The sequence below is a fragment of the Mytilus edulis genome, chromosome 5 (assembly GCF_963676685.1).
Source record: "Mytilus edulis chromosome 5, xbMytEdul2.2, whole genome shotgun sequence".
In the NCBI taxonomy this organism is placed as follows: domain Eukaryota; kingdom Metazoa; phylum Mollusca; class Bivalvia; order Mytilida; family Mytilidae; genus Mytilus; species Mytilus edulis.
This window is the reverse complement of record NC_092348.1, coordinates 72,587,255-72,614,902: the sequence shown is the minus strand read 5'-3', so window position 1 is coordinate 72,614,902 and position 27,648 is coordinate 72,587,255. Positions and strand designations below refer to the sequence as shown.

Genomic DNA, 27,648 nt, shown 5'->3' with positions numbered 1-27,648 from the left:
TTTTGGCGATCTCAATCATCCCCCTATACCTCTAGCTAATGTAGAAAAAAAAACAAATGCACCTAATTCGCAAAGTAAAACTCAGGTAAAGAGAAGTCCGAGTCCGATGTCAGAATAGGTAACTGATGATAAACAAATTCGATAACAAATATCCGGCATATAATGTACACATTACCACACTGACAAGATAACAAATATTAGTTTAATACACAACTATGTACATTTCCGATCTTACACTCAAATACTTTTAAAATGTATATCACATAATAATTTGTAATTATGTCTATACAGGTAATTTAAATCTCATTTTTATACACATATTTTTACATTTCCGTTCCTTTGTTTATGTTTGGCTTTATAACTATTTTGATATATGCGTCACTGATGAGTCTTGTGTAGACGGAACGCGCGTCTGTCTTATCAAATTATAATCCTGGTACCTTTGCTAACTACCTACACTCAATAAAAGTGTTACTGTATCTATACAGGTAAATTTCACAGCTTTTTTCTTCCTCTTCCTGGATAATACAATGGGTATCAAAAATATACAAGTTGTGATTGTGCTGTTTTCACTCATAGGTGAGTCTTTTGAAATTAGTTTCGGTAAAAGTTCTGAACCTCTTACAATGTAGTCCCTCTAGTTTACCTCCAATCAACTCAAGTTAAAGCTGGAGATATGGCTAATACATGTAATAATTGAATGACAATTTGGCTCATTATCGTACCGTATCACTTTTATAGATCTGGTTTTATCGAATTAGTTTCTCATGTTAATTAGGTCTGTCCACTTTTCTGTGGAAAGACCTTTTGTTTTTCTTCTGATTATTTATTTTTTCTTCCGCCAAATTTTGTTCTTGCGATAAACATTTGTTTCGCAATGTGTCGCTTAGATATTTGGTATATGATATCGAACAGTTTATGCGCTTTTGAAATTTACTCTGTGTAACCGAATACTTTTCTTTGTAGGATTTATCTCCCCAAACACTGTTTTCCTTGTGATCACAACTCCTTCGCAACCGTAAAAGATTACGACAAATTTATTTTATAAAATTGCTCGTTATATCCTTCGCATGATTTGTCCAATTTCGACCGAAGCAATATGAAAGCTCCACATGCGAGTTATTTCCCTTTTTGTATTTGAAATTTTGAAATGTATTTTAAACTGGAACACCATAAGTGATAGAGACCTAGGATCTTTTGATTTGAGGTCCTTGGTCCAAAAAAATGAAAATTAGGTCAAGGTCAAAGGTCAAGGTCATGTTCTAATTTTTGAATTTGTCTTATTTTCACTCATTTTTCATTAACCTTATAATATATCGACGAATTATTTTGTATAAATTGTTAGTTGCGACATGTGGTAACTAAATAATTTTAGTTGAAAGGGTGCGTAAACAATGAATGGGAGTTTTAGCCCCTATCATATCTAGAATTATGTGTAAAGTGATATAACTTATTAACCATACATATTAGAGACCTAGGGTCTTTTGATTTGAGCTCCTCAGTTTGTGACCTTGAAATTGAGGTCAAGGTCATAGGTCAATATGACGTTCAAGATTTTGACCTTTGCTTTAAATTCATATCTATATATCATAAAGCCATATGAACTGACATTTTAGACTGATTTTTAATATTTCAATATCAAAATAGATATTAACTGGTGGAAAGACCTTCAATTGTTCTCTGAACAATTGGTTTTTAATTATATTTTACTTTTGTGTTAATATTGATAAACGAAAACTACAATTTGTAATATTTGAAGTGGGCGTTTATCTCGCCCGTTTTCTTTGAAAGGAGTGAGAATGTAACACATTATAAATAAGTTCTCCTAGGATAATGAGGTAACTGTAACAGTATATCGGAAATAATTTATTTGTATCATCCTGTGTAATTAGATTGTAGATTGCTTAAAGTCTGTTGTATATCAAATAAATACATTTATTGACCATTGTGTGGTGCAAATACAAAATTTCAATCCTGGTATTTGGGATTAGTTTAACTTCAACGGTCAAATACTGAGTCGCTACTTCTAGTGGTGAAGCTTTTATTCCCCGAGGGGTATTAATTGATATGGTCATAATTATAAATTAACTGTTTACAAAACTTTGAACTTTTGAAATACTAAGACTGTTCTGCCTCCGGGATAGATTACCTTAGCATTATTTGGCAAAACATATCGGAATTTGTGGTCTACAATGCTTTTCAACTTCTTACTTAACTTGCCTTTTTAACTTTTCTGTTTCGAGTGTCACTGATGAGTCGTTTGTAGGCAAAACGCGCGTCTGGTGCAAATACAAAAAATCAATCATGGTATATATGATGAGTTTATTTACAATCATTAGGTCAGTGCCACTGCTGTATTTTTTATTCTCATAGGGTATGTCCAACATTGAAGTCAACACCTCTGTGTTGACATTAATTATCATTGATATGGTAATGTTCATAAATATACTGTTTACAAAACTTGAAACATTTGACATACTAAGGCTTTTCTACCTCAGGAATAGATTACCGTAGCTGTAATTGGCAAAACCTCGGAGTTTTTGGTCCTCAATGCTCTTCAACTTTGCACTTTATTTTGCGTTTTTAACTTTTTTGATTGTTGAGTCACTGATGAGTCTTTTGAAGACGAACCGCGCGTCTAGCGCAAATACAAAATGTGTATCCTTGTATCTATGATGAGTTTATTCATGTGTTTAGTAGATCAACTTTATAACCCAAAAGGCGATTATCATTTTATATTGATATTGCTATACTCTGCTTGACATTCTGTGCTTTGGTTGACTATATCCTTTGAAAAAGAAAATTAATATAAATTTAATACTAAACAGAAAACAATTAACTTGTGGCCACGATGTTATGCCACAAACATAAGGTGTTAATATTTTTTTGTACACCAGATCCGGATTACGACAATAAATGTCTCTTCAATGATGTTAGGGATCGAAACGTTATTTGGAAGGCATATATATATACACACATCTTAACTCACGGGATTTTGGTTATTTGTTTGTCCCTTTTTTGGCCTGTAGACTCCATCCGATTTTGAATACTGATACATAATTGTTTTGTTTTTTCAACTTTTGAATTGGTGTGTTTCTGACAAATGTAAGTTCAGGATAGAGCTTGGGACGCAAAAAACCTGTAAAGAGTTATATATCATCTGGTTCCCCAATTTTAGAAAATAACTATCTTTTTGATCCTCAATCTTGTTAAAAATTCTTCCTTTTTGCGAATTGGCAAAGGTAATATACAAGCGTTTTCTATTTAAGAGATGTGTGACAGTGTGAATGAACATTTATGTAGAAAAACCCAAACACACAACAATTTGCACGGTAAAAGTCAGCTCAAAAGAAGTCCGAGTCCAATGTCAGAATAGATAACAAACGAAACTAAACAAAATGACAATTATACATAAATTAACAAAGGACTACTAGCAGTTACTGACTTGTCATCTCCAGACCTCAAATACACTGTTTCAAAAGCAATAATTTTGAAAGAGTATTCAGACCGTTAAAGACATACAGACCATTGATGCATTTTATAACTATAACATATTAACATAGTTGTCGGATAATAGCAGAAAACTGTGAAAACTCGTAGATTCACACATTTTAGCTACAATAACTCGAAGATATGATGGCCTATTTTGAGAAAATTTTGAGGTATTTAGATTATAAATATAGCCAAGGTTAAAATTAATTCAACCGAATTTATACTACGGATAAAAATGTACTTATTGTTTACTTTTGCAAATTGTGACTTGGATGGAGAGTTATTGTCACGCATACCACATCTTCTTATATATATTGTAAGGTTCTGTAAATTTATATTTATGTTTCTTTAATTCCGATCTTGAATTGTACAATCCCTGCACTATAGACAGTATTGATACCATGTCATAAAATATACAAAATACAGATAGTATCATTGTTATATACAGTGTATTGCATATTTTCCTCTTCCTTCTTTTTCGTCCTAATTAACTTAAACTGCATTGTTCTATACACTATGTATGTCAGTTCATTGTGGACAGTTGTTTTCCATTCGTTTGATGTGTTTGAGCTTTTGATTTTGCCATCTGATAAAGGCCTTTCCGTTTTAAGTCACAGTGCATCCAAATGATGCTGTTAGATTCCAACTTGTCCAGAAAAATTATTTTCCAAAAAACCAAATGCTCTACTATATATAAATAAACGGAACAAACGTTAATTAACTGTCACATTCCTGATATCAAATTGGTGTCAAATCAATTGTCTTTGATGCTGTTTCAAAATCTTCATAATAAGATATAAATAATATATGCGTTACATTGATTGTTCTCTGATTAAAAAATACCTTGTAAGAACCAATTAGTGACTTTTAGAAAAATGGGATTGTTATTTTCAATTATTAAACTCAGATTTAAAGATCTGTCATAAGAATTTTTCATTACAACACTAAGATAGAAAAATCAGACATAACAAAACAAAAATAAATTATAAAATACTTGAACTCGAAATTTCGGCTTTTCTCAAACTCAATATGGTAACTCTTTTAAACTCGAAATAACAACTTTTCCTGAACTAAAAATTTAGACTGTATTTAACTCGAAATTTTTATTTTTTCAAACTGAAATATCAACTTCTCTTAAACTCAAATATTCATCTTTCAAAATCTCAAAATTTCGACTTTTCTTTAACTCAAAATTTTTACTTTTTTTAATTTAAAATACTTCTTTTAAACTCAAAATTGTGTCTTTTCTTAAACTCAAAATTTTGTCTTTTCTTAAACTAAAAATTTTGACTTTTCATAAACTTAAAATTTTGACTATTTTTTAAACTCGAAATTTTGACTTTTGGTGGGTTTTTCTTAACTGGATATTTGACTTTTTTCAAACCAAAAAAATGTGACTTTTCTGAACTAGAAATCTCGACTTTTCTTAAAGGGACACTAGCTGTCAAAAGCAATAATTTTGAAAGAGTATTCAGACCGTTAAAGACATACACACCATTGATGCATTTTATAACTATAATATATTAACATAGTTGTCGGATAATAGCAGAAAACTGTGAAAACTCGTAGATTCACACATTTTAGCTACAATAACTCGAAGATATGATGGCCTATTTTGAGAAAATTTTGAGGTATTTAGATTATAAATATAGCCAAGGTTAAAATTAATTCAACCGAATTTATACTACGGATAAAAATGTACTTATTGTTTACTTTTGCAAATTGTGACTTGGATGGAGAGTTATTGTCACGCATACCACATCTTCTTATATATATTGTAAGGTTCTGTAAATTTATATTTATGTTTCTTTAATTCCGATCTTGAATTGTACAATCCCTGCACTATAGACAGTATTGATACCATGTCATAAAATATACAAAATGCAGATAGTATCATTGTTATATACAGTGTATTGCATATTTTCCTCTTGCCTTCTTTTTCGTCCTAATTAACTTAAACTGCATTGTTCTATACACTATGTATGTCAGTTCATTGTGGACAGTTGTTTTCCATTCGTTTGATGTGTTTGAGCTTTTGATTTTGCCATCTGATAAAGGCCTTTCCGTTTTAAGTCACAGTGCATCCAAATGATGCTGTTAGATTCCAACTTGTCCAGAAAAATTATTTTCCAAAAAACCAAATGCTCTACTATATATAAATAAACGGAACAAACGTTAATTAACTGTCACATTCCTGATATCAAATTGGTGTCAAATCAATTGTCTTTGATGCTGTTTCAAAATCTACATAATAAAATATAAATAATATATGCGTTACATTGATTGTTCTCTGATTAAAAAATACCTTGTAAGAACCAATTAGGGACTTTTAGAAAAATGGGATTGTTATTTACAATTATTAAACTCAGATTTGAAGATCTGTCATAAGAATTTTTCATTACAACACTAAGATAGAAAAAACAGAAATAACAAAAAAAAATATATTATGAAATACTTGAACTCGAAATTTCGGCTTTTCTCAAACTCAATATGGTGACTCTATTAAACTCGAAATAACGACTTTTCCTGAACTAAAAATTTAGACTGTTTTTAACTCGAAATTTTTATTTTTTCAAACTGAAATATCAACTTCTCTTAAACTCAAAAATTCATCTTTTACAATCTCAAAATTTCGACTTTTCTTTAACTCAAAATTTTTACTTTTTTTAATTTAAAATTCTTCTTTTAAACTCAAAATTTTGTCTTTTCTTAAACTCAAAATTTTGTCTTTTCTAAAACTCAAAATTTTGACTTTTCATAAACTTAAAATTTTGACTATTTTTTAAACTCGAAATTTTGACTTTTCTCAAACTCTAATTCTGGTGGTTTTTTTTTAACTGGAAATTTGACTTTTTTCAAACCCAAATTTGGACTTTTTTTCAACCAAAAAATGTGACTTTTCTGAACTAGAAATCTCGACTTTTCTTAAAGGGACACTAGCTGCCAAATTCATGTTCACCGAATCGACTCAAATTCTAATATATTGTTTATAACAATGTTAAACATTTTTCCAAACTATCAAAAGTATAAAATAAACGATTTACAGGACATGGTCTCAATAAGATGTAGCTTCGTTTCGAAAGAATTTTAGCCAAGACGACTACTGATTAACTATCGAGTTGAGGCTGTCAACATTTTAAACAATGTCACAAAAACATTCATTGAACTAAATGTAGAGGATAAAGCGCCCATATAAACCTCCAAAATCCATTAAAAAACAAAATTGTTTACAAACATGTGTTTCAAATGTTTGCTTTATTCCAATCTCCATGTCTCACTTACGAATGTCTAACTCCAAGTATTGATCAAAATTTCAAACACATAGTCTGTTATCACTTGAAGGGTTACTTTTACTGCATTTTAACTTCTGTCATATTCTATATGGAATCTCGCCAATGTTAAACCTAAAAATTAAAAAAAGACACACACTGTAAATGCATGTTTTGTTTGCTTTTCTCAATACAGGTTGAAGTAAAATGGCTGAGTCTAGATGTATTATGCCATCTGTTACTGTAGTTTCTACTAACATTTATAAATGAGATTTATCCACTTGCAAAGTTATTGTGTTGATAAAAAGCACAAATGGGTGAACGATCGGCGGACTTATCTATAAATACAATCATAGATATACGAATTGAAATTTTGTCATAAAATAGTTGACCCTCCTTTTACAAATACCATGTTACAAAATGTACCATGATTTCAAAAAAATACAGAAATTATTTTTGAAAAAAGATAGGTGACCTTATATCGGATTTGGCTATTTTTCAAGGTCATTTTGGTCTGACGGCACCCCACGTGTTCAAGTACTTATACATCACTTGCTTTCAAAATATTAATTTGAAGTAGATAATAAATAGCGCTTTTAAAGCACTTAGTTTTAAAAAGCAATTTTGATTATCATCTGATTCCCAAATTAAAGTTCAGAAATCATATTAACTATCTGTTGTTCCTCAATCAAACGTTTTATCGTTTTGTTTATTCCGCACATTTTAATTTTTAGAAATAATCAAAGGTATTTGGTAACAGGGATGTGTGAGTTGACATTATAGAAACAAGCTTAAGAACCCAACAAACTGATCACAACAAGAAGTTATCCAGAATTAACTAGACAATGTAATCTATAAGAAAAACACTACGTCATTTATACGTACGTACCATTGCTAGAACATTTTTTCTCCAGCTATTCACCAATTATTTTATAGTTCATAAAGATTTTTTGTTTATTATGCGATGGAAAACACACAGTGTGTCACTGTGACTACTGCTGGGATATACAAGTACCCGGCCACGTCCATTCTGTGTTTTGTTAGATGCATTTCAATTTGTGTCTATCTGATGATCTAATCTTTTTTCAACTGATTTTTATAGATCGTTCTTATGTTGTACTGTTATACCACTGTCCCAGATTCGGGAGAGGGTTGGTATCCCGCTCACATGTTTTACACTTCCACACTATGTATATATGTGCCAGTCCCAAGTTAGGAGCCTGTAGTTCAGTGGTTATCTTTTCTTGATGTGTTACATATTTGTTTTTCGTTCATTTTTTGTATATAATTCAGGCCGTTAGTGTTCTCGTTTGAATTGTTTAATATTTGTCATTTGGGGGCCTAATATAGCTTACTATGCGGTATGGACTTTGCTCATTGTTGAAGGCCGTACTGTGAACTATAGATGTTTATTTATGTGTCATCTGGTCTTTTGTGGAGAGTTGTCTAATTGGAAATCATACCACATCTTCTTATTTATATTGTCGTCCTTCCAAATTGAACTCTTTTGTTCTTGTCATGTTTTCCGTAAAGACGCTATGAGTAAGTTTGCAAAAATGTTCTAGTAAAAAGTGTAAGTGAATACAGATATCAATAAACATTGAGATCTTACTGATAGTTTCTACTAAACTGTGCGGTGACCTAAAGTTGTTAATTTCTGTATCATTTTGTCTCTTGTTGAGAGTTGTCTCATTGGTAGTCATACCGCATCTTCTTTTTTTTATGTAAGACCTATATAGCTTTATGTGAAACTAATTGAAATGTTGATATGGAAACAAATACCTTACGAACCAACCTCGCTTTATTTTTTTACTATCTGCATATGCTACATGAACACATCCATACTATTTGTATGTATGATAGTAGACATGAGGACTACTCTTTTTAAATTTTCAACTACAAATTGAATGATACATATATGCAGCAATTTTTGTGACTTCAAACACCAGACTTCTTACTTGATTGAACAACACAACATGTACAATATGTTGAGCAGGGTCTACTTACCCTTCTTGGGCACATTAGATCACCCCCAGTTTTTTGTGGGGTTCGTGTTGCTAAGTTTTAAGCTTTCTTTGTTGTGTTTGTGTACTATCATTTGTCTGTTGGTCTTTTTTCTTGCAAACTTTGAGTGATTGCCTATGATTCACTTCAGTCTGAATTCGTTATATGAATATGCCACAAGTATTGAACAACATCTAAGATTTTCGGGAGGGTATTCCAAATTCGGATAGTTGTTGGGAAGGGGCAAAGCTGATGTGCCTCAATACCTGAGTGAGAAATGCTGCATATCTGTGTGTATAATCAGGTTGCCACGTTCTCAAATGTGATTAAAACTTGTTGCGATGGAATGGAAGCTACGTCACTATCTTAAAGATCCTTACGATTTTCATTGTAACTCGTCTTTGTTTTAGTGCTAATCATTTTAGTTCTAAGATCAGTTTCGAACCATTGCTATAGGAAAAGATATCATTATTAACAAATGGAATAGCATATTTTTTTTTTCTGGATAGAAAATTGTTGCTGCTTATTCTACATTTGGTCTGACTTGCATGGGACTTTTACGTTTGTGTCGAAGCAACTGAATTTTCAATGAGGCGAAAATGCACAGATATTCTAGTAGTTTGTTTTCTTTGTGATACTTTCAATGTTTTTTTACATAATAATTTGTGCTGAAGGTCATGCCTCGAAATGTTGCATGCTTTACTAATATATATGCTTGACTAAGTATCTGGATCTTTAAATCAAAATGTATGTAAGCTCTTTTGTTTGTTATGTTGATGACGTAATATTTATCAGACTTGAATTCTATCAAAGAAAATGAAGACACCAGGTTTATTAAATAGCTCTCCAGACGCGCATTTCTTCTCCAGAATCATCTTAAGCCGTATATAGTATAATCCTTGTAGAGAATCAAAGTATGAAGCTTCTTGTATTTTTAAGGGTCATTGAGGCTGCTGATATAACGATTCAAGTGGCAATTATCTGCCAAAATTATTCAGTAGCCTCTGAAGAGAAACATTATCGTAGGCTTTGTTAAATAGATATAGGAAGATGTGTTGTAAGTGCCATTGAGACAACTCTCATTAGTTAAAGTCCATAATTATAACATTATTTGTGTGGTGTTGAGGCATCAACAACGTTTGTGATTTTTAAAATCAGTTGTAATTCACTGAAGCGTGTTTTACTGAATATAATGTGTTTCAAGGTGTTTCATAAGTACACTTAATATGATATGTTCTAGAATCTCACAGCTGACCGGTGTTAATGAAACTGGCCCAAATGATCTTTTCTAATAATTTGGTGTTCGTCGTTTGTCGTCTGCCGTTAACTTACACAAAAATCTTCTCACATAAAACTTCCGTGATGTTAAATTTAACAATTATGGTCACAATAATTAATGTCAGTGAATGTGGTATCTAGTTTTCAAAACGTGGTCAATGGTCCCGCTTAGCACGCAAAAATGTCGACTTGGTTAAAAAAAATCATAGTGGCAGAATGCATCAGAAAAACAAATTTATATATTTGCCTTACATCAATAGCGTAAAATAGCACATGCTTGACACAATGTACAGCTCTTTAAACGCGGTCGTTGCGCTTACTCGCTAAAATCAGTAGCACTGTTTACTCATAAATGTCTGAATATTTACAATACGAAATTTCAGAAAACTATATTGTTTCAATGTGACGTTTTAAAAAAATATCATTTAAAGGGAATTCTTTATCGCTTATTGGTAATAAAATTACCATTATATTACTTGTAATTTTGTCGTTTCGAAGCTTGGTTTTTAATTATTTTAATCTTTATTGTAAGGGAGAATTTTTAGTATTTACATATAACAAACATATCCATTTACATTCATTTAAACAATGTCAAAACAGCTCTAGTGCACAAACATTTAAAAATATATTCATTGTACTGTATCCGAGTAATTGAAACTTAATAAGGTGTCCTTTTTTTGTAGGTATAGAAACTATAGGTGTTCAGATACAAGCAACACCTTCAGAAGGAATTATAGGATCGACTAGTTTGCAGTTGAGATGTTCTTATACAGCTGTAACAGGGGAATTTGTTACAGGTGCAAACATTCAGGCTAAAATAAGTGGACAGTTTCAAAATATAGCCACATTTTACACTCCATCACTTCCATTTAATGCAAGTCTTACAACTGAAGGCAACTATTTAACAAACAGAGTGACACTTGCCAACCCAACATCTTTATCTACAGACTCTGCTTTAATGCAGTTTTTTCAGATAGAATGTGAAGACGAGACAGAGTATATGTGTCAAGTAGCATATACTAGTGCAGGTGGAAGTACTTCTGCAGATTCTGGTGTTGCAAATATCAGTGTTAAAGGTAGATGTAAATAGTAAAACATGTATAATCACTAAAAGTCTGACAATTTAAAAAATAAATGTTGCCGTTTATTAGATTGTTGTTATTCTGATTTATAGTTTAACGTTATAAAACGATGCCAACGAAAGATTGGAGTAATATACAGACTAAGAATGTTTTTAATCAAGTGACTAGATCAGACAATTTTTATATGTGTATTAACAAATTGCAATGAGTATTGATTATGGAAGTACAACGTATACAAAAAGTAAATTAACAAAATTACAGAACTCCGAGAATAATCCAAAACAGAAAGTTCGCAATCTTTCAATGTTCCTATATGTATCCGTAAGACAATCTTTATTTAAAAACAAAACCTGGTATAATTATTCCTGCTGTCCAAGTTTTAGTTATAATACCTGTATCTAATAGCAATAGGTAACTAGGTATTTGTACATTACTGACTATAATAAATTGTCGACATAATATAATGTATCATAATGTGCAATTTAAATCAGAACGATGCAATATTTTTATTCATCATTTCATAGGGTCAGAAAAAAGAAAAACTGATATGATAGCTGTTTGACAGCATTGAACACACGCGACAAGAACTGGCAATTACATTTTCCTCCGCACAAAGAAGTAATATAATTCCAAAAAAAAAAAGCTTCAATTATGTTTTTTTCATTTTGTATTTTTTCAAAGGGAATTCCATGCGTGTGCTGACCTACAAATTCAAATATCGTATTTGGTTCATTTTATACCTATATATTATGAACCAAATCTAAACTTAATTAATATGTCGTTTCAACAGCATAGTTTAAACTTATAACTCGTTATGTCAGAGAGAAAGAAATTAAAGGGAAGCAAAAAATAATTATTTTACCAGAAACAATACAAGTATCCTTATCCTTTCTTAATTTTATTTCAAGTCTTTACTTCATACATTTTACAATTTTAGTTGGGGTTTTTTTTTTTAACACAAAAGAAAAGAAATAATCATTTGCACTTCTCATTGGATGTGGGTTTTTTAAGATAAAGAAAATAAAGTAAATTTTAGGGTACAATTCAAATTACTTGATACTTATAAAAAAGAAAATGTGATATGATTGCCAATGAGACAACTCCTTCATTAGTTCATTTTATTTTTCATTTACAGTATTTTAAATGCAAACAATTTAGAAACTTGATTATATAAATATAAAGCAGTTCTCCCTAAAATGTTAAAATATATATAACAGGTAATCCAGAACGACCTGACAGTGTACCATCATATGTACCATCAGCTGGGATAGAAGAAGGACACAATGTTGTATTTACATGTACGAGTAATGTTGGCAAACCAGCAGGCAAGTTCAGATGGGTGAGATACAGACGTAACTCCAATGGTGATACTTTACAAACAACACCATACGATTCAGAAACCACTACAGCTACTCTAATGCCAGGAACCTGTACATCTAATGGTACCAGTTCACTGACACTAAAGATGGAACAAATAGATAATAATGTGGTAGTTAGATGTCAGGTTGTTTATCAAGATGTCCCACAAGGAAGTTTATACAAACAGACATTGGGCGTAAATGTTTTTTGTAAGTAAAAGTTTAATAAGTTTTGATATATGTTTATCATTCCATGGCATGTGTACGGTTTTAATCATGAGGATTATTGCACAATGATCAAAAGGTTATGAGAAAGACTTAAAAAGGATTTACAATTGTTTAATTGTTTGGATCCACATTATTGCACACATTGTTTCTAAATGTTTGAACGGAGGTGAAAAATTCCCAATGAAAACTTTTTGCATGATGGGGATTATACAAACACTACAATATAAAAAGTGCTTGAAACGATATAAGTGGAAACTCTTAGTAAATAGTCTTGTGTAAGCTGAAGCTTCAAATATCACTCACAGTATATAAGAATAGACATGTGCAAATGTGGAAAGCATTTGTGAGAGAGCAAATCATAATTCAAGTTGGCGCATATCATATATGTATGTGCTATTTGATTAATGTTAATATAAAAAAAGCATTCTGTAAAAATATATACAAATAAACTCATCATAGATACCAGGACTAAATTTTTTATATACTAATTTTTTGATACTTATAAAAGAGAAAATGTGATATGATTGCCAATGAGACAACTCCTTCATTAGTTCATTTTTTTTTTTTTTTTTCATTTACAGTATTTTAAATGCAAACAATTTAGAAACTTGATTATAAAAAAATTTAGTATATACAAAATTAAGTCCTTGTATCTTTGAGGAGTTTATTTGTTTATTTGAAACTTTGTATATCAAATGATTTAAGAAGGGATTGTTTCCAAAACACATTGTGCAGGAAATTATTAAAGGTCGTTGGTAATAATTTTTTTTTATGTATTATTATGTTTTTCTTTTTTTTTTCTTTTTTTTTCTGTAGATAGTGTTAGAAATGTACAAGTAACAAAGTTTCCCAGCAATCCAACATTTGCTGAAGGAGCAGAACCAATAACTCTGACGTGTACATCAGCTGGAAATCCTGCTGTTATAAACACAGGTTATACTTGGTACAAAGAATCCAGAACCAGTGTATCGCTAGGGACTGGGTCTACATATGTCATCAATAATGTTGTGGTTAATGAAACTGATAACTATATATGTGTGGCACAAAACAGTTTTAATGGACAGACATTCAACACGAACAACTCTATACACGTACAAATAGGTGAGTATATACACCCACACACTAACCCCACCTAAAACACACACACTAACACACGCACAAAGAATGGGAGAGAGAGAGAGAGAGAGAGAGAGAGAGAGAGAGAGAGAGAGAGAGAGAGAGAGACAGACAGATAGACAGACAGACAGACAGACAGACAGACAGACAGACAGACAGACAGACAGACAGACAGACAGACAGACAGACAGACAGACAGACAGACAGACAGACAGAGAGACAGAGAGAGAGAGAGAGAATGTTGTTAATGAAACCGATAACTATATATGTGTTCCTAAGACCAGTTTTAATGGACACAAATTTAACATGAGCAACTCTTTACACATACACATAGTTCAGAAATGCAACTAATAAAGCGCCGTTTTAAAATATAAAATAAGAAACAAATCCAATGCATAGTGAAGTAGAATTATGCAATAAAATGTAAACAGTCATCAACCGAGACAAATGCTTGTATATGGAACGCCAAAACTGTCTTGTTATGACCATTTACCTTTATATGATGTGCATTTACCTTTATATGATATGCACTTGTCATTATATGATGTGCAAACACCTTAATATGATGTGCAAATATCCTTATATGATGTGCAAATATCCTTATATGATGTGCAAGCATCATTGTATGATGTGCAAACGTCGTTATATGATGTGCAAACATACTTATATGATGTGCATATATATTTATATGATGTACAAATATACTTATATGATGTGCAAATGTACTTATATGATGTGCAAAGATCATTATATGATGTGCAAATGTACTTATATGATGTACAAAGATCCTTATATAATGTGCAAATATCCATATATATGATGTGCATTTTCCCTTATATTATGTGCAAACATCTTTATATGATGTGGTTGTGTCATTATATTATGCGCTTGTATTCTTATATCATGTGGTTCGGTTAACTTCATTATATGATGTCTCGTCGTTATGGTCAATGAACATGATTATGATTAGAATGGTTACTGTCTACGTCATAACTGATTCCGATCTGCTTCTGCATTTCAAAGATAAAGTGAGACTGTGCATTTTAACATAAAAATTAACGTTTCAAACATTTTGGAGGAAGATTAAGATCAATTAATACAGGAGCTAGTTGAAGAATTTCCCGGCTGCGGCGAAAATATGATGAAACAAATTTTGGGGCCCTTATTTATAGCTTGCTGTTCGGTTTGAGCAAAGGCTCCGTGTTGAAGGCCTCAATTTGATCTTTAATTGTTGACTTTTTACACATTATGACTTGGATGTAGAGTTGTCTCATTGGCGCTCATACCATATCTTCTTATTTCTATTCATTGCAAAAGACACCAATGAACTCAAAGTAAGTTTTAAAAATATTTCATAACGATAGCTACAAAATTATCCTCTCTTGCATATATATAATTATACCGGTATGGATGATTGGTTAATTTGTTGATTGATTGGTTTTTAATGCCATTTTCAACACTATCATGTGTTTTCTTGGCGGTGAGTTTATATTGATGGAGGAAGCCGAAGTCCCCGGAGAGAACTAAAAATTATATTCAATTAAGATTGGAGTCGAGCTTACCTGCTACGTGTGGGATTCGAACTCACAACCTAAGTATTGACAGACTAGAAATACAGTAGGTCGACTACTTGGACCTCTCGGCCACCGAACCCCCCCCCCCCCCCCCCCCCCCAAAAAAAAAGGGGGGACTAAAAGAGATATGGGATGATCTTCAACTCCGTGCATAACATTTGAGTGCAGCTTTTTATTGTGTTTTCATGCATTTATTGCACAGCTTCACTTAGATGATTATGAATAGATGCTTGACGTCCAGTGGCAACTTGATATCCATTTTCGTACGAGAACATATAATTTAATGTGAAATGAATATCACAAGGTCATGTTTTTCTCTGACTGTTGATGACGTCTTTACACTAAATCCATTGGATGTTGAATGTGTACTGATTGATAATTTAGTCTTAGATGCATAATTTTTTTATTAGTTGTTAGTGGCTTTGATCTGGCTGTCAGTAACTGCGAGTACTCTCAAATCAGTACTCAGTGTCTTTTTGTTGTTGGGATATACTATTACCCGGCCACGTCCACTTTGTGTTATTGTTAGATGTACTTTTATTTGTATCCATCTGATGAGTTAAGCCTTTTTCAACTCAGTTTTTATAGTTCGTTCCTATGTTGTACTGTTACACCACTGTCCCAGGTTAGGGGGAGGATTGGTATCCCGCTAACATGTTTAACCCCGCCACATTCTGTATGTATGTGCCTGTCCCAAGTCAGGAGCCTGTAATTCAGTGGTTGTCATTTGCTGATATGTTACGTATTTGTTTTAGTTCATTTTTTGTACATAAATTAGGTCGTTAGTTTTATCGTTTGAATTGTTTTTTCATTTGTCATTTCGGGGCCTTTTATATGTGACTATGTAGTACGGGCTTTGTTCATTGTTGAAGGCCATACGGTGACCTATAGTTGTTAATTTCTGGGTCATTTTGTTCTCTTGTGGAGAGTTGTCTCATTGGCAATCATACCATATCTTCTTTTTTTATATTAACCCTGTTTTGTACTAGACCGACACCCTGAGTCGGAGTTTTATCATGCTAGTTCACAGGAATACATTTCACCTTAACCGAACAAATTATTCTGATTCCGAGCCGAACAGTCTTAATTTCGCGTGCTTAGCAGGGAAGCAGCAAATACCAATTTCAAAGTCTCTGGTCTTGAAACGGCCGCGGTTCGCACCCAGAACCTCCCGCAGTCGAGGCGAACATGCTACAATGAAATCACCGCCAGTAGACAGTAGCCCGTAATGTATAAAAGGAAAGCCGCTCAGATATACAACTCCAGACTCTAGTAAACAGGGCTAACAGACTGACCATTGATTTATTTTGGTGATTGGGGGATGTTTTTTTGTAAATGTTTGATTCCAAATTTCTTGAAAGATATTTGTATTTTTTCAGAAGGGAAACAACCTAAAATAACACATAATGAATTTTAAAAAAATATAACCATGGTATTGAAAAAAAAAGTTTATTTTTTTTATTAAAGTAACCAATTTGATTAAGATACAATGTTTTCAATTCAATTCTGTCTTACTTTGAGCAAATGTTGCTCATCAGTACAAATATAATATATATGCAAATACAATTTATCATAAATAAATACATAAAACATACATAACTGATAAATGAATACATCCGAGAAGAATAATGATCTAGGTACCATGTCAAGGTTTTTCTCTTTTTAAATCTCAATCATTTTCCAAACGATAGCTACAGATTTGAGCCGGGTTTATATGAATTCCGCAGAAGCAGATCGGAATCAGTTATGACGTAGACAGTAATCATTCTAATCGTAATCATGTTCATTGACCATAACGACTATGAAAGCACATCATATAATGACGTTAATTTTCGTTGGATACTAATTTTCGTGGATTTCGTGAGTACAGATGAACCACGAATTAAATTGTGCAACGAATTACAAACTCTCCATAGAATAATATATAGAATTTGACAGAACCCCGATATTAAAGGTCAACCAAAGTGGAAGTTTTGTTAATCGACGAAAATAATTGAATCCACGTAACATAATACATAAAGTGTTTTACTTGTTTTGCAACTCTTATTATGTTTAAAAAAAACAAGTAAATAAAATGCTTTTTTAAAACTTTATAACATAACTTTAATATGTTCGGGTGATCTAAGGGCAGTTTGAATAACTCAGCAAACAATAACTCTAAAAATATTTTCGTTGGATTGAAGGTATTTATTTTATATAACTTCCAACATTTCAATTTGGTCAGAAAATTGATAACTTGATTAATAAATGGGAACTTTCTGATTTGAAGACATGAAAATTTAATGCAATTTAATCAGCTTATTTTGGACTCATAAATGAATAATCGGTGCAGATGGTAGTCTGTAATCTGCAGTAAGTGAGAGTTGTTTCTACATGTTAAAGGTCGTATTGTACTTTGAGATGTTGAACAGCTATATAATGTACTGTTCCTTTGCTTAGTTGAAGTGCATGTTCTGATTATGTGTCATGAATTGATACCAAATTTCTGTAGTCTAAATTATCATCTATGTCAAATTACTAGTGTTCATTTAAGGGCTTTACTAGTACACAGTTATTTCATACAGTTTGGATAATTCTATACTATAGTATTAATGAATGGGTGTTTTTATAATGGCCCTGTTATATGTCCAAGGTCTGTAATAATGGTCGAGGAAGTCTGTAATGGCCCAAGGCAACGCCGAGGGCTATTACATACATCCAAGGCCATTATTACTGACCGAGGACATATAACAGGGCCATTATAAAAACACCCATTTCTTAATACATTTATTAACCAACTGAACAAAAGTGTATGTGTTGTTGCTAACTTGGTGTACTGTCTTACTCTTTTATTGACAGTTTAGTTTGAACAAAATAATTTGTACTTCACCATTATAAAGCTTTAAATATACCAAATATCAAAGATATTAAGTTGAAAGAGATATGTGTTAAAAACAGGATGAACAGTCATCCCTTTATATGGTTCTTTAATGTTGGTTGCTGGTTACTAAATTAAATAAAATACAAAAAGGTATTATACTCTCTACAACTTAGTTTTATTAACTTTATTAAAAACCCTAACAGGGCTTAATACAGACAAACTGGGCATTAATACAGGGCCATTACAGAAAAACAGGGCCATTACAGAAAAAAACAGGGCCATTACAGAAAAACAGGGCCATTACAAAAAAAACAGGGCCATTACAGAAAAACAGGGCCATTACAGAAAATATGTAATTTTTAATAAACAGTCACTTTTGTCAATAATGCACTTAGTTAGTTAATAAATGAATATAATTTTCTTAACAGACTTAACCACTACAACTTCCACGACAATGCCTACGACAAAGATGGAGACTTCTTCTACTAACCATAAAACATTCAGCATTGAGAAAGAAAAAGGTTAAACTAAGATATTTTATTATAAGAGAAGGATTCCATCTAATCTCTTTTGGTGCTTACTAATATTTCAATTTTAGTTTATAATGCATATGACAATTGTAAGTGGAAGAAAAGTGGATTCAAATGCGTCCCCTTTTAATAAGCATTATTAATTTGAAATCCATGAAAAATCTGTAAGATTCAAAAGTCTTAATATCATGAAAGAAAGTCACTTAGCTTAAACATTACAAATAAATGCAACTGTAGTATACTGCTGTTCAAAATTCAAAAAACGATTGAGAAAAAAATAAATATCATTACGTTTGATCGGTTGATCTTATTTTCCAATGAAATACACAATACATGACAGCTCGTGCACGTGCTTCTCACGACAATTTCCCAGAAAAACAAAAGAGAACAAAGGAAAGCAAATGACAAATTTTGATATAACTCGTAGTGCTAAAGTTGAACCATACCAATGTTATAACTTCTTTTTATAATTGTAAAGGGTGATGATAGCATCGACTGCTTTTACACTCAAATTACATTTCAGTAAGGCGCATTCAGTTCGTAAATGTATGATAGGAAAAAATACATTTTTTTTCTCGGAACGATAAATCCTATAGCTTACAACAATTAAATTCTTAAATAAATACCTTTGTAGAAAAAAAATTATTTGACTTACTTCAAGCATTTTGTCTTCGTATTATTCAAGACACTCTTTCGTTTTCATCAGCTCAATTCATTCCAACTGTTTTAGTTTAAGTATTATTTTCGGTACATGTATATCACTTATATATCTAATTAATTTTGTTTAGAATGTTCAACAGATTTAAATTCAATATTGATTGCTGTGGTGGCAGTACTTTCTGGTTTGCAACTTGCAGAAATGACTGGTTTATATATTTTACATAAAAAAGGTATAATATAATATTTATTAAAAAAAAGAGGGGATAATATTAACGGAACTATCAAAAACCATTGCCAGACGAAAAAGACAGACAGACAAAATCTTTTAAAACACTACCACGAATACAAATGATGGAGCAAAATGAACCAAAACACAACTGGAAGTAAACCTAGATGTATTATGTTGCTACACCGAAATGAAAAGTTCACATCAGGAAAACTGAATTTATCTTTTTTTTATCTTTTGTTCTTTACTGACCCTCATTATTATTATAATTATAAGTCATGATGCAAAATAAACAGTATATGAGTGTTCCCTTATTGCCAGTTCAATGGGATAAATCAATCAATATAGTCACACCAATATAAGAGTACAAGGGGAAAAGACTGTGGGGTTGCCACAGAATGCCCATATGTTCAGCATTTGATAAGCTGGCTCTTGCATATTTTAAAGGCCATAAGTTAAACTCAAGATATATTTTGGTAAATTTGTGAAGTAATGTTTATTTGACGCTGTGATTAGCCATTCTTGTTTTGTCTACTTTTGTATCTTGGTGTTATAATGAGACATGAGTCAATTCACAAAAATACTTCGACTACGATTTATCGTAAGTATACGGAATTGTTCATAACTTACGGTCAATCGAAGGTGGGTTTTTGTCAAACCGAATCGTGACATTTTAATCTAATTCGAACAATTGTCAATAACATCCCATTTTTCTAAAGTCAATTATCCTTTTTTACAGTGCGTTTTTTTAACAGTTCTAGTGATTCAACATCAATGTAACCCATACATATATATTAATAATATTTTCAATGTGGAATTTGAAGCAGCATAAAATAAAATTTGATTTTATTCCCATTTGATATTAAAAAAAATGTGGTATATGTTTTACGTTTGTTCGGTTGGTTGATATGAAGTCGAGCATTTGGTGTTTTGTTAATAATTGTTCTGCACAAGTTGGAATCTAACAGCATCAGTTGGATAAACTGTTTTTTTTTTTTACCAATAACAACCATTGAAACAGATAGACAAAGAACACATTTACACATAAATTCAGAAAGTTGCTTATGAAGATTGAAAATTACAATTTACGTCATTTGTATCAAACTTTTTAAGGTTTGGAAAAAAACGAGTTTAACAAAAATAGTGTAAAAAACAATGCAACTTTGGTTTATTATGACAAAAAAAGAGGATTAGTCGAAAACATGCAAATAAACTCATCATAGATACCAGGACTAAATTTTGTAAATACGCCAGACCACAGTCTAAAAAAGACTCATCAGTGAAGCTCGAATCCAAAAAAGATAAAAATGCCAAATAAAGTACGAAGTTGAAGAGCATTGAGGACCAAAATTCCTAAACGTTTTGCCAAATACAGCTAAGGTAATATATGCCTGAGGTAGAAAAGCCTTAGTATTTAAAAAATTACAAATTTTTGTAAACAGTTAATTTATAAATATAACTATGTCGATGATAATTCATGTCAGCACACACGCTGACTACTGGACTGGTGATCATACACTGTAATAAAACAATGATGATACCTGCATTTTGAATGTTTTATGTAATGCTATGAAATTAAGAATACTGACTTTAATGCAGGGATTGTACAATTCAAGATTGCAAAAAAAGAAATGTAAGTATAAATCTACAGAAGCTTGCAATAGCCAGACTTAACTAATCGATCAGATCGGTAATCGAACACTAATCGATCATATTTGATCAGTACTCGATTGATGACTTGAAGTCATCGATCAGTAATCGATCAAACTCTCTCAGGAGTTTGATCGATTAGTGATCGATTAGATTACTGATCGATTTAAGACCGATTACTGATGGATTAGTGATTGATTAATGACAGATTAGTGATTTTTTATTATTGACCAAACAATGCTATTCCAGAAATAAGCCTTATGAAAGATATCATTTGTGAAATAAAAATTCCATGAAAATATTTTCACCATTGCCAAAATTTTCTGGAATTCCTGGATTTACTCAGTAATACATGTTTATACAATATGCAGTCGTAACCAAGAGAAGCGTATCTAAAAGCTTAGCCCATACAAATTCCTGACTAAAAACTACATTCTTGTAGGTTAACCCGTGTATATTAGTCCTAAAAACTATGATATGACGTCTTGAAAGGCTATTGTATTTTTTTTCTTTTACGCCTTTCATTGACGGAAGGGGTCAAAGCAAAATTTAAAATAGCCTTCCAAGATGTCATAATTAGAATGAAATTCAAAACAGTGTGCCTGTGGCCATTGATTGACACATTAAATTCATCCATTGACTGGGACCATTTACATGAACGTTTGTCTGTAACGACCACTGTTCACGACGTACCTATGATAGACATTCAAACTGTGGGGTCACCAAAGGTTTCTTAACGCCTTTAATTATAAAATAATTCAAAAAATTAATCAGGAATAACCTTTATGTTTTGATTTATATAATTGATATACATCAAAACATCGTGTTATTTCTGATTAGATTTTCAAATTACTTTATTAATGTGTTGAGAACCTTTGGTGACCCCATAGTTTAAGTGTCTTTAAAAAGTACATAGTGAGCAGTGGTCGTTACATACAAAGTCACCTAAATTGTCCCAGTCAATGGATGAATTTAATGTGTCAAGCAATGGCCACAGCCACACTGTTTTGAATTTCATTCTATTTGGACTACTGTTTATATAGTTAGATATGACCTACAACATTATTTCCATGTGAATTTGGATCCAGCACTTATCCAACCCTTCCCGTATCATATTTTTACTTATCAAAAAGGTATATCTGTCATAAAAAAAAATTTTATGAAAATAAGATTGTAATGTTTCATTATTATATATTGTTAATGTTAATTAGGTGAAAATGTCAAAATAATAGGATCAAAAGCACAAACAGCAAATAAATAGCTGGTAAGATTGTATGGGAAAATTGATTTAGAGATAATTGATTTGACCACACTATTGGAAACATTAACAAACATCAAAAGATTCTGACATCTAATTACTTTCAGACACTTGTGATATAAACAGGCAAGTTGAAAACTTCACCTCCATCTAAATTTCACGATTTTATCATGAAATATGTAATAGAGCTTGAAATAGTGACCATGGTGACCAGCTCATCCCTACCACTCAATTTATTCAACAACATTACCTGCTAAAGTTTACTAAGGACTGCAAAAACCATTCCATATAATTTCTAGACCTTGAAATTCTCAAAGAAGAACACATGAAAATACTGGTAAGATATGAAATGCTATAAAAAAAAAATACAGAAAAATTCCAACATCTTCATAAAAGCCCAAAACCAACCCATTTGGAACTTTAAATCCTATATTAAAGGCAAAGGTATTCATTTACATAGAAACACAAACCAGAAAGAAAACTCTTTATTGAAAGACCATTTTATTAACTGAAATTGGTAAAACAAATTTTATTAAATTCCATGACAGAAAAGATAAAATTAAGAAAAAGGAAAAAGTTTAAAATAGATGTTATGTATCATTTACATATTATCATCCTCAAGCAGAAGAACTCCAAAAAGTATTCAGGAAATTGTGGCATCTTATTAAAACAGATTCTTCAATAAGTGCTACATTGTGTATCATATCCCATTAAAACCTACTCATATGATTCAAAAGAAATAGAACATTGGTGAATTAATGAAATGACCTATAAATTGTTTGTATGAAGGTCACAATTCCTTCAAAATATTTCACTGTGTAGAACTTATTAATGACCATCATCATGTGAACCTCACATGTAAACTGAAATTCTTATAAGACAAAATTCTACCAGGAAACACTTAATTCAACATTTATTGAAATAGGATGAAATACAATGTAGTTAGAAAATCAAAAACGGAGTTCGTGAAAAGTGGTGGTCCTCTGGATTTTCCACCAAAATTTTACATAGGACTGACACAATTTAAGTATTTTTCGATAGAATTAATAATGAGGACCAGCAGATTTCTCCAAGGACCACCTGGGGAAAAAAGATTTCGTGAACTCTGCCAAAAAACAAAAAATATAAATTCAAATTAACAAATTTACAAAATTATGAAAAAATCAATAAATTAAAAGCAGTAATAAAAAAATGACAAACAGAAGGGGTGGTCTCTGCTGAAAGTTTCCCTTTAATCACCATATTTACAGAAAAACTCTAAACATTGCTACACAGTATCAATGAAAGGCCAGAACAATGATTTGTAGTTGCACTATGCAACTACAAATCATAGGTGGATATAACGGCCTTATTTATTAAAAAACAAATATGTAACACATTCTATTTAAAAACATCTTTAATTTCTTATTCATATTCATTCTACTTATCTTTAGATGTGTATGCTTTCGTGTGAAAATAAAACAATAACCACTATTGCCTTGCATTAGGACTATTTTAAAATTTTAGAAAAAAGGGGGGATCTTCTGTATGTAAATTCAAAAGTCAATAGAAAGTTTTCCACTGACTCTGATAACAATCTATTTATTTTTATCAGTATTTTGCAATCCTTAGTAGAGTCATAGTCCACAGCTGGTCATTTCTGGTCAGTCTTCTTCAATATTGTTGAAATTAGACAATATCCTGCTGTGAAGACAAACAAGTGTGTTTGAATAAATGATGTATCAATTTTCTGTTAATTGGTAAATGTTCTGGCTATTTAGTTGTGACCTAAATTCTGGCATTAGTTAATAATGTTATAGGACAAACCCTAAATTTCATCATAAAGTTAAGGATACTATATCAAATTGCACAATTTATTTGTGTTGATTAATCCGTATATATGAAAAATACAGATTTTAATATATGTTAGCTTGGTTGAAATTTTCATCTTCTTAATAAAATCACAAGTGTCTGAAGCTAATATTATATGTAAATATTAATTTTGATGTGTTAACAAAGGTCATAACTTAAAAGGCATCAAATATTTATCAAACCATGGAAGTATATATATACTACTATATTCAAGTCAAATGTTGTTGTTAAAATCTATTTTTTCACTCTTTTGGTGTTTTGGAAAATGTAGTTTGTGCAGTATTTAGACCCTTCTACAACCAAATTTGTTACATGCGTTTTTATATCAATAATTATGACATCTTGGATGGCTTTTTTAAATTTTGCTTTGACGCCTTCCGTCAATGAAAGGTTGTAAAAGAAAAAAATACAATAGCCTTTCAAGACGCCATATACATGGGTAAACCTACAAAAATGTAGTTTTTAATCAGGAATATGTTAGGGCTAAGCTTTTAGATACACTTCTCTTGGTTACGACTGCATATTGTGTAAAAATGTATTGCTGAGTAAATCCTGGATTTTTTGGCATATTTAGACAGAAACATAAATTCAAGACTTAAAAATAAACACTGATGTCTGGCATGGGTATTGGTTCTAACCTTTACATTCAAATTTCCAGACATATTGACAACATCATGAAAAAAAAATTCCAGTATCTTCTTAGCAGTGAAATGATTTTAAATTCTAGAATTCCAGAAAATTTTGGCAATGGTGAAAATATTTTCATGGAATTTTTATTTCACAAATGATATCTTTCATAAGGCTTATTTCTGGAATAGCATTGTTTTGTCAATAATAATAAAATCACTAATCTGTCATTAATCAATCACTAATCCATCAGTAATCGGTCTTAAATCGATCAGTAATCTAATCGATCACTAATCGATCAAACTCCTGAGAGAGTTTGATCGATTACTGATCGATGACTTCAAGTCATCAATCGAGTACCGATCAAATATGATCGATTAGTGTTCGATTACCGATCTGATTGATTAGTTAAGTCTGGCAATAGATATAAGAAGATGTGGTATGCGTGCCAATGAGACAACTCTCTATCCAAGACACAATTTGCAAAGTACACCATTAGTACATTTTTATCCGTATTATACATCAATCTAACAATCTTAAAACATTATCAAATCAATTCTTTATACATTTTAATAGAAACAAGAAATGTCTAGATTTAACACAGTGGTGATATCAAAAACTTTATATGGTCAATTATGCCATAAGCATGAAGGGCGAACTGGACAAATCATAAAAAAAGTTTAACTTTTTCATCGATGATAATTCAACGTTTGTCGAATAATTTATTAAAAAGTGAGAGTGAAATATCAGTGATATTTATTAATTGGATGGAAATCTCAATAACGATACAACTTAAGGCTTGTAATTTGGTACGGGATACAACTAATTAAAAGCTTTCGAATCAAAACAAGGTCCAATCAAATACCAAGTAGAAAAGCATTGACAACTGTTGTTCCGAAAAGGTCTTCTAAATACAACTAAAGCAGTCTATACTTCGGGAAGGTAAAAACCATCGTCTTCCGAAATAAAATCAACATTGTTTTATATTAAACTGTACAGAAAATAAACAAATCTATAATATTTTATGTCAACACATAAGTGGTGACTATTGAGCCTGTATAAATATCAGTTGACACTAATTTACGATCAACAGCTTCATGGATCGGAAACTGATTAATATATCTGTTCCGGATGTCATGTTGATTGAAAATTCGGTCAGTTTGTCGGTATATTGAAATAACAGATATAAGGATACAATACAGCAATCAAATATCGAAACGACAAAGCCATGGCATAAAACTATTTACGTACGGTGGTCAATTGATGCATCCTTGGCTTGCGGGGATAGAACTTTCTCATTGCAAGCATACGCCTGTATGTTCATAATTATGGCATTATCCGGATTTTACACAAAGCTCTCTACCTTTGTTACTAAATTTTGCATTCCAACTAGTCTGTGTCGAGCACCAAACATGAGACAAAGCGCACGACTGACGATCGAATTTAAAGACGAGTAGGTATCCTTTGTGAGCTTTTCTTTCACATTTGATACATTTGCATTTATTGTTTGACCTATTATATATTATGTTTCTAATGAATATCGGTTTTTCAGAGTCGTATATGTGATTTAGAAAAAAAAGTTAAAACTATTTAACGTTTCATTTTAAATTGATTTTGACTTAATGGAAATGTGACGAATACAGGTACTAGTATGCAAATATTCTCCAGTAAATATGAGCAGTAAACAGTTAAAGTCAAATTAATGATAGCTATCCAATCGATGACAAATGCCATAAAATGATTTCTGTTGCATACGTATAGTGTCCTTTTGGTACTTGCATATACTTTATTCGGGCTTTGGTTTCCGTTGGGCGATTGCCTTATTGACACTTACATCTCATTCGAGTTCACAAAAAAACTTACGACTAAGATTGATCGTAAATATACTGAACTGTTCATGACTTACGACCAGTCTAAGTCGTTAGTTTTTTTTTTTTGTTTTTTTTTTTGTTAAATCGACTCCAGATTATTATTGATACATCAATATGGATATGTATTTCGTTTTGGTTTGACTGCTTGGTTGTAATGATCATGCAATGCAATACCAAAAATATCTTCTTTCTTTGAATGTAGATTATATATAATTATTTTGCTTGTAAGGACTTACTGGTATTAATTCAATAGCCTTAATTGTAAATATAAAGTGGAGCGGTAGGAGAAGCAATTGACATATTAATTTGTAACAGTTAGTTTTGTGTTTTAGAGTTTATGCTGACGTTAAAAGTGATAATACACAGGTACACATTTACAGTACAATGAACAGAGCTGAAGATAGCGGGAACAGTAACTACTATAATGAAATTCACTGACGTTTTTACCTACCGTCGAAATGGACGAAGATCTGTGTAACTGAAGTTGCTATTTGATGCCTGTTGTTTTAAGGTGTTAAACTTCTTTTTTTAATGATGTCATCATTTTAAACAATTTCACAAAAGTATACATTAAACTTATCCATATAAGTCAGTATGGTAAAAATGAGATTGATAGAATACAACCACGTTTAAAATACTGTTGACATCGTATCAAATATATAACATAAGCTCTATATCGACCAATTGTAGAGGGTAAAACGCTTATACAATTTT

At 31.5% G+C, this 27,648-nt stretch overlaps 2 protein-coding genes across 2 annotated transcripts in view; one reads left to right on the top strand and one right to left on the bottom strand.

The window, feature by feature from the left end:
* Window positions 1-27,648, bottom strand: part of LOC139524413 (uncharacterized) — a 44,130-nt gene that overhangs the window by 8,054 nt on the left and 8,428 nt on the right. The window lies entirely within an intron of this gene.
* LOC139524412 (basement membrane-specific heparan sulfate proteoglycan core protein-like) lies at window positions 492-27,538 on the top strand. Its single transcript, XM_071319185.1, has 8 exons — window positions 492-579; window positions 10,727-11,119; window positions 12,343-12,693; window positions 13,528-13,812; window positions 18,690-18,782; window positions 19,580-19,681; window positions 21,277-21,310; window positions 27,267-27,538. Exons 1-8 carry the CDS (start codon window positions 531-533, stop codon window positions 27,370-27,372), a joined length of 1,413 nt encoding a protein of 470 aa, XP_071175286.1. The 5' UTR covers window positions 492-530; the 3' UTR covers window positions 27,373-27,538.

Excerpts from the sequence above, each read along its gene's own strand:
- LOC139524412 (XM_071319185.1), top strand. The coding sequence starts at position 531 with ATGGGTATCAAAAATATACAAGTTGTGATTGTGCTGTTTTCACTCATA. Across the intron at positions 11,120-12,342 it reads TGCAAATATCAGTGTTAAAG|GTAATCCAGAACGACCTGAC; the intron begins GTAGATGTAAAT and ends TATATATAACAG. Across the intron at positions 13,813-18,689 it reads CTCTATACACGTACAAATAG|ACTTAACCACTACAACTTCC; the intron begins GTGAGTATATAC and ends TTTTCTTAACAG.